Genomic DNA, 8,121 nt, shown 5'->3' with positions numbered 1-8,121 from the left:
TAAGTTCGCAGATGACACCAAGTTAGGTGCATGTGTCGATCTGCTTGAGGGTAGGAAAGCTCTGCAGGAGGATCTGGATAGGCTGCACCGATGGGCTGAGGTCAACTGCATGAAATTCAACAAGGCCAAGTGCCGGGTCCTGCACCTGGGGCGCAATAACCCCAAGCAGAGCTACAGGCTGGGAGAGGAATGGTTGGAGAGCTGCCAGGCAGAGAAGGACCCGGGAGTGATGGTGGATAGTCAGCTGAATATGAGCCAGCAGTGTGCTCAGGCGGCCAAGAAGGCCAACAGCATCCTGGCTTGTACAAGAAGCAGTGTGACCAGCAGGGCTAGGGAGGTGATCGTCCCCCTGTACTCAGCTCTGGTGAGGCCGCACCTCGAGTACTGTGTTCAGTTTTGGGCCCCTCGCTACAAGAAGGACATGGAGGTGCTTGAGCGGGTACAGAGAAGGGCGACGAAGCTGGTGAGGGGCCTGGAGAACAAGTCCTACGAGGAGCGGCTGAGGGAGCTGGGCTTGTTCAGCCTGGAGAAGAGGACGCTCAGGGGCGACCTTATCGCTCTCTATAGGTACCTCAAGGGAGGCTGTAGCGAGGTGGGGGTTGGCCTGTTCTCCCATGTGCCTGGTGACAGGACGAGGGGGAATGGGCTTAAATTGCACCAGGGGAGTTTTAGGTTGGATGTTAGGAAGAACTTCTTTACTGAAAGGGTTGTGAGGCATTGGAACAGGCTGCCCAGGGAAGTGGTGGAGTCACCATCCCTGGAAGTCTTCAAAAGACGTTTAGATGTAGAGCTTAGGGGTATGGTTTAGTGGGGACTGTTAGTGTTAGGTCAGAGGTTAGACTCGATGATCTTGAGGTCTCTTCCAACCTAGAAATTCTGTGATTCTGTAATAATACTTACACCAATTTTAGTTTAACACGCTCTGGTCAGATCTGCCATTATCTCAACCTTTCGAGCCCCACATTGGGCGCCAAGAAGGCTGTCGTGGTTTAACCTGGCTGGCAGCTAAACACCACGCAGCTGTTCGCTCACCCTCCCCCTCCCTCTCTGGGACGGGGAAGAGAAATGGAAAGTGAAGCCCGTGAGTTGAGATAAAGACAGTTTAATAAGACAGGAAAATAATAATAATAATAATAATAATAATAATACAATGGTGATAATAGTACTACTACTAATAATATGTACAAACAAGTGATGCACAATGCAATTGCTCGCCACCCGCTGACCGATGCCCAGCCTAACCCCGAGCAGTCCGGCCCCCTCCCCCCGGCTAGCCACCCCTATATATTGTTTAGCATGACGTCAGATGGTATGGAATACCCCTTTGGCTAGTTTGGGTCACCTGTCCTGGGTCTGTCCCTTCACAGCTCTTACTGCACCCCCAGCCTGCCTGTTGGCAGGACAGAGTGAAAGGCTGAGATGTCCTTGGCTTGGTATAAGCACTGCTCTGCAACAATTAAACCATCGGGGTGTTATCAGCACTCTTCTCATCCTAAGCCAAAACAGAGCATTCCACCAGCTACTAGGAAGAAAATTAATTCTGTTCTAACTGAAACCAGGACACAGGACTAGAGGGAATGGCCTCAAGTTGTGCCAGGGGAGGTTCAGGTTGAAGTGAGGAGACATTTCTTCTCAGAAAGAGCAGTCAGGCACTGGGACGGGTTGCCCAGGGCGGTGGTGGCGTCACGAACCCTCTGGGGGGTTTTAAGGAAAGGTTGAACGTGGTGCTTAGGGACATGATTTAGTGGGTGACAATGGTAGTAGGGGGGTGGTTGGAGCAGATCATCTTGGAGACGTTTTCCAACTTTAATGATTCTACAATTTTATTCAACCAACAGCCATTTTGGGGCTTTCTTCTTGATAGGGGCTTCCGCTCTGCCCCCAAGAGGGTTTTGAGGAGAACTGTGCCACGGCTGCCGAGCCTGGATGTGGCTCTGCCCACGGCTCCCTCTCACTGAGAAATCCAGGGCACAGTCCCAAACACGGGGGGGCTCAGGCCCACCGCCCCGCTGGTCAGACAGACCCCCTCTGCAGACTGCAGTGGCAGCAGCAGGCTTCGAAGCCCAGCTGCCCGCGTCCTCCCCGGCCTCGCCAAGGCCTTTGTTGCCTGCCCGTCTCCAGGCGACAGGCCCTGTGACCTCAGACAGGGCTGGGTATAAAAGCAGGCTGCGGCTGGGCACCGCTGCTAGTGCTGTTGGTCACTGCCGCTAGTGCTGCTGGTGATTGCCACTGGTGCTGTTGGTCACTGCCTCTAGTGCTGTTGGCCACTGCTACTAGTGCTGGTAGTCACTGCCGCTAGTGCTGTTGGTCTCTGCTGCTAGCGCTGGTGGTCACTGCTGGAGCTCTGCTCAGCGTGACAGCCATCCCAGTGTCGATTTGTGTTCATCAGGAGAGAGCAGCATGAAGTTCATCCTGGCTCTCCTCCTGGTCACGGCTCTGGCCGTGGCTGTGTTCCAGGCATGTGGCCTTGGCCTCTGCGGCCACCACTGCTGGGAAAGGGTCAGGGTCAGCCGGAGCCTAGGCGCCAAGCACCAGGTCTCCAACTGGCCCTGCAGCCTCGGCCTTTCCAGCTGCCCCAGCTGGATCCGGCTCAGGCTGAACTCCGTGGACCCTTCAGAGGGCCCAAAGCTACGTCCCGTCGGCACCGAGCGCCAGCCCTCCGACCTGCCCTACCCCCTGCTCCACTTCTGGGAACACCTTGCCCTGGGCGGGAGAGTCTGGCTGCTGTGCACTCACTGGGACACCATCTGCTTCCTTGGCGTGGGGCTGCTTGCCCACAGCCTCTGGAGAAGAGTAAAGAGACGCCTCAGACAGGTGAGTGCTGGAGACGCCGCGTGCAGGAAAGGGCCAGCTGTTGTGAGCCCCCACGGCTGCCCGGAGCAGTCCTAGGAGGCTGGAAGCTCCGGAGGAAGCCGAGCCCAGCAGGACAATTCGCCACCTCGTGAGCCCTCATCCCTGCCCTTCACTGTGCCACTTCTCTTGTTGCTTCCAGGGCACGGGCCGGCGGGCCTCAGTTTCCTTTTGGACAGACCGCCGGGGAAAGGACGCTCTGGATGATGGAGCCTTGCTCTGCCGGATGGAGGCCAACGCTGCCATCATGGTGAGGTGCCTGAAGCGCCTCTACCAGCTCCGCCTGCAACAGCTTGGGCTGCCACGTCGGAGGAAGAAGGCGCAAAACAAGCACGGGAGAAGAACAGCCCCCGTGTGTGCCCTCTGCAAATTCATCTAGAGCGTGCGTCCCGTGTACCGGTGACAGGAAAGGCAGCGCGGCAAGTGAGTGCTGCTGGCCATGGGTTTGGGGAGGCTGATGCTCCAGGAGAAGGGGGGAGAGGAGCTCGGGACCCGTGGCTGGGGGTTGCCCCATAGGAGGAGCCCATGACCCAGGGAAAGGGGCGCGTGGCCCGGCCACCACCCACGGCCCTGTAAGATGGCAGTGGCCAGGGAATGCCCATGACCTGCTGGGGTAGCCCTTGGGCTTAGGACCTTCAGGCCCGTGAGAGGGTAGGCATCGCACTGGGAAAAGGGGCAGGTGGAAGGAAGTGCCTGGCTAATAATCGTGGCACAGCATTTTCAGCCACCTGACGGTCAATTCTCTTCAGATTGACAGCGAGCCGGTGAGGCAGGACACACCTCAGCCCTCCGAAGGCTCTCGCTGCGCTGAAGGCATCTCCCCTGACAACTGGATGCCGACATCGCCCTGAACACCTCCTCCCTGCGTGGGCACCACCGACAATGCCAGCTGTCCCCTGCTGGGCTGCCCACGCCCAGCCAGAACAACAGCCAGCGGGGACTCGCCATTCATCTCATGAGGACCTCTGAGGAGAAGTCTCCTTTTCCATCCTCCCTGAGGTGCTGCTGGCATCCCAAAGGACGTGGCTCTGCTTTGTTGCTCCACAGAGGACAGCAGGAGCACGCGTGTGCAGCAGAGCTGGCTGGGAGACTCTGGAAAATTTCTGTTGGTAGCAGACCACTTCTCCCAGCTCAATAAAGATCATCCCTACACAACCTGTGTCCGTCCTTTTGGTACCAAGGGGCTTGGGGCAGCAGCCACATGGGAGGCAGTGGGGCAAGTGAGGGCTGCTGGGTGTGCGTTGTAGAGAACACACCTGCAGAGGAATGAGGGAGCTGGGCCGGGAGAGAAGAGCTGTGAGGTGCCGCCCAGGCGCCCACGGCCCAGGAGGAGAGACCACATCCTGGCAGGGTGCCTGTGTCCCACTGAGGTTTCCTGGGGGTGCCCATGGCCCTGGGAGGTGGCAGTGGCTGGTGAGTGCCCAGGACCCCGAGAGTCATGGCCCTGGGGACTAATTCCAGACTAACTCCACTCCTACTTCACAACACTGTACATTTGGAGGCTCTGCATAAGGACCTGGAAAGTTTGGATCAATGGCAGAGGCCAAGGGGATGAGGTTCAACATGGCTAAGGGCCGGGTCCTCTGCTTTGGCCACAACAACCCCATGCAGCGCTACAGGCTTGGGACAGAGTGACTCGAAAGCTGAGCAGAGGAAAGGGATCGGGGAGGGTCGATGCTCATCTGAACATGAGCCGGCAGTGAGCCCAGGTAGCCAGAAAGACATCCAGCATGCCTGGCTTGTATCAGGCATGGTGCAGCCAGCAGGAGCATGGAGGTGATCGTCCCCCTGTGCTCTGCTCTGGTGAGGCCACACCTCAAGTGCTGTGTTCAGCTTTGGGCCCCCCACTACAAGAAGGACATTGAGGCCCTGGAGTGTGTTCAGAGAAGGGCTACGAAGCTGGCAAAGGGCCTGGAGCACAAGGCCTGTGAGGAGCGGCTGAGGGAGCTGGGGGTGTTTAGTCTGGAGAAGAAGAGGCTCAGGGCAGACCTCATTGCTCTCTGCAACTGCCTGAAAGGAAGGTGTGAGGAGCTGGGGGCCGGCCTCTTCTCACAGATAACTAGTGACAGGACTAGAGGGAATGGCCTCAGGTTGCGCCAGGGGAGGTTCAGGTTGAAGTGAGGAGACATTTCTTCTCAGAAAGCAGTCAGGCACTGGGACGGGTTGCCCAGGGAGGTGGTGGCGTCACGAACCCTCTGGGGGTTTTAAGGAAAGGCTGGACGTGGTGCTTAGGGACATGATGTAGTGGGTGACAATGGTAGTAGGGGGTGGTTGGAGGAGGTGATCTCGGAGCGCCTTTCCACCCCTGAGGGCTCCGTGGTTCCGTGACAGGCCCGTGCCCAGGACTACAGCTCCCAGCGCGCCTTGCAGGGGCGCGTTGCTGGCGGTAACAGCCGGCGGCGCGGAGGAGCCGCGGGACGGGGGCGGCCATGCCGGGGTGCGGCGGGCAGGGTCTGTACCGCCTGGAGCTGCTGGTGGCGGCCGTGCGGCTGGCGGCGCCGGGCCCCGCGCTGCGCCCGGCGGTGGCGCTGCGCTTCCTCGACTTCCCCCCGCTGCTGCTGCTGCCCCCGGCCGCCTCCTCCCCGCGCCGGCCGCCGCTGCCGGGCCGCCCCTTCCTCTTCCCCTTCGGCCGCGGCAAGCGCTGCCTGTTCCGCTGGCACCGGGGCTCGCTGCGCGCCGCGCTCCGCCGCCAGCCCCTGCGCGCCCTGGTCCTGGCGCTGCCCGGCCCGCGGCCCGCCCGCCTGCTGGGCTCCTGCCGCCTCTCGCTCGCCCCCGCCGCCGCCCGGCTGCAGGGCTCCCCCGGGCCGGGCTCCTGCTGGGGCCGCCGCGGCCGCTTCCCGCTGCGGGACGCCGCCGGCCGCCCCGTCGGGGAGCTGGCGCTGGGTGTGCGCCTCAGCAGGCTGCGGGACGGCGGGGAGGGGAGCCCGGCCGCCCCCCCTGCTGCATCCCCGCACCTCTCCTCTTCCTCCTCTGAGGAGGAAGAAGAGGAAGAGGCAGGGGGCAACATCATCTGCCCGCCCGTGCTCTACTACCGCTGCAAGCCGGCCCGGCCGCGTCCCCCAGCAGCAGCGGCGGGGCCAGAGGAGCGTGTGGTGGTGCACAGCCCGCAGGAGCACGGCGAAGCACAGAGCCCCCCGCAGCCCAGCGCTGGGCCCTCGCTGCTGCACCCCTGGCAGCCCCCTGCCACCCTGGGGCAGCTGCCGCTGCTCAGCGCCTTGCTGGCAGAGCTGTCGCTGCTCACCGGCCACACAGCACCTGCTGCCGGCCACCCAAATCTGGCCTCGCTCTACCAGGCCCCAAAGGACAGCAGCACCCATCCGCAGCCCCCCGGCTGCTCCCCTGTCTGCAAAGCTGCAGAGGAACCTGTGAGATCCCAGGGGAACAGCAGAGCTGCCAGCGTTCCCTTCAAGCAAGGCCAGCAGGCAGCTACCACCCAGGAGTCTGCACAGGCTGTGAGAAGACCTAAGCAAGCTGCACCCCAGGGAGAGACGGGATCTGAAAGGAACTGCGAGACTAAGGAGAACCGAGCTCCCAGGAGGAAACTGCTGTATGGGCTGACAAACACGCTGAGGCTACGGCTGCAGCAGACCAACCCCGATAAGCTGATACAGCTTGAACGGAGAGAGCAGTACAGAAAAAAGCAAGTGGAGATGTTGAAGGAGAGGAGCCCTTCATCCAAAAGAAAGCTGCTCAGAAATGCTGGAGAAAAACACCGGGTTCCTTACAAGCACTGTAGCAATGCAGACAGTTCAAAGCAGGATGGTCATTTGGATGAAATTGTTGAGACTTCGTTACAAAACAGCACTCTCAAAGAGGACTTCAGCAGCACAGGAGATGTTTCCCCTGACCTGCAGAAGCAGGCTGTTGAAAGGCTGTTGAGGAAGAATGAGATTGCAAATGAAGAACATACACGCAAAGTAACTGCAGCCCCCTTACTGGGAGAAACCATATTAAAGTCTGCTTGCAAGGAGAGGGAATTGAAAGTCCATCTCCCAGCAGCTGTCCCATCAGATGCTAATGGGAAGGGAAGTAATGGTAATGAGGAAGAAATACACTTACGTCATCGTAAAACCACAGAGCACGATGATGTTTTTGTTGTAAGTGATCACAAACCAAGCCCCAGCACAAGTGTTGAGAAGAACTCTGAACTCATATACTCAGACGACTTTGTTGTTAGTCCTGACAACACAGCCTATTCAGAAGATTTCACCAGTGCTGAGTGTACAGGCAGAGACTTGGAAGCTTTTGACAGCAGTCCTGAACCCCTTTGGCTTGAAAGCCCAAAGCAACCTTGGTCAGATACAGAACCAGAATCCATCAGGTCCAGAGGTTCAAAGGCAAGTCAAAGAGCTGAAAGTACATCAGATCTTACTCCAGTGCAGTCAGCTTCATCCCCAGTCCACTCTTTGAAGAGAAACCGCAAGTTAATAAACAGCAAAAGAACTAGTGGTGAATCTGTTGATGTACTTAATGATGCCTCCATTCAGGCAAGGTTATTAGATGAAGAGCAGGAAGCCGAATGGATCAATAAGGACAAGAACAGAGTTGATCAGCATATTAAACAAGCATCTACACCGAGAAGCAAGCAAGTTAGCACTGATACTGATCAGAATGCAGGAAAGGGGCAGGCCTCCACAGAAGAAAGCCAGTCACTAACTCAAGTTAGCTCTTACTTGCCACCCGACTTGTCTGATCTTGAACTTCATGTACTGGAAAACAGTTTGTCAGACAAAGACGGTGATTTCTTGGGACAACTGCATGTTCCTAATCAGTATAAAGACATCAGTGAACTTGTAATAAACAATCTTCCAGGATATACAATGTAATCACACTTTGTCACTGCCTGGATTAAAATATGATATTTAAACTATTTGTATGAAGTGCTACATGTAGCTACAAGTAATACAAGCTAATTTAAGACCACATCATGCACATTTAATATATTGGTGAATTTACTTAAGAGCTTTTCAAATAAACTACTAGAATCTCTTAACAAGTGGATCTTGGTTGGTATTTAGAGCCCGGCATCAACATCAGTATCCTAACACAAAAGTAATCTGAACAGCACAGGAAAAAAAAAACTTGCTGTCAAAAGCAGAAAAGAAAACAGAAGCAGCAAATGCAGCACTCATAAAACTTGTCCAGGGTAGAAGTAATGTGTTACAGAAACAGCCAAGTACAAAATGCATTCCTAGCTGAACATTAAGTTTTTCTCCCTCATGAAAATAGCTCCATGCTTCATTACAAATAGTTGCTCAAAACAGTCACAGC

At 56.9% G+C, this 8,121-nt stretch overlaps 1 protein-coding gene across 1 annotated transcript; it reads left to right on the top strand.

The window, feature by feature from the left end:
• Positions 1 to 5,279: 5,279 nt before the first annotated feature.
• On the top strand, positions 5,280 to 7,846 carry MAP10 (microtubule associated protein 10; the record flags this gene model as incomplete). The annotated part of the gene is made up of 1 exon (XM_084512156.1): positions 5,280 to 7,846. The coding sequence occupies one exon, from the start codon at positions 5,280 to 5,282 to the stop codon at positions 7,674 to 7,676; it is 2,397 nt and encodes a 798-aa protein (XP_084368282.1). The 3' UTR covers positions 7,677 to 7,846.
• Positions 7,847 to 8,121: the final 275 nt, after the last annotated feature.

The sequence above is a fragment of the Aythya ferina genome (genome assembly GCF_964211825.1).
Source record: "Aythya ferina genome assembly, chromosome: 3".
Classification (NCBI taxonomy): domain Eukaryota; kingdom Metazoa; phylum Chordata; class Aves; order Anseriformes; family Anatidae; genus Aythya; species Aythya ferina.
Note: the sequence above shows the minus strand (reverse complement) of the source record. Positions and strands in the feature narration are given on the sequence as shown.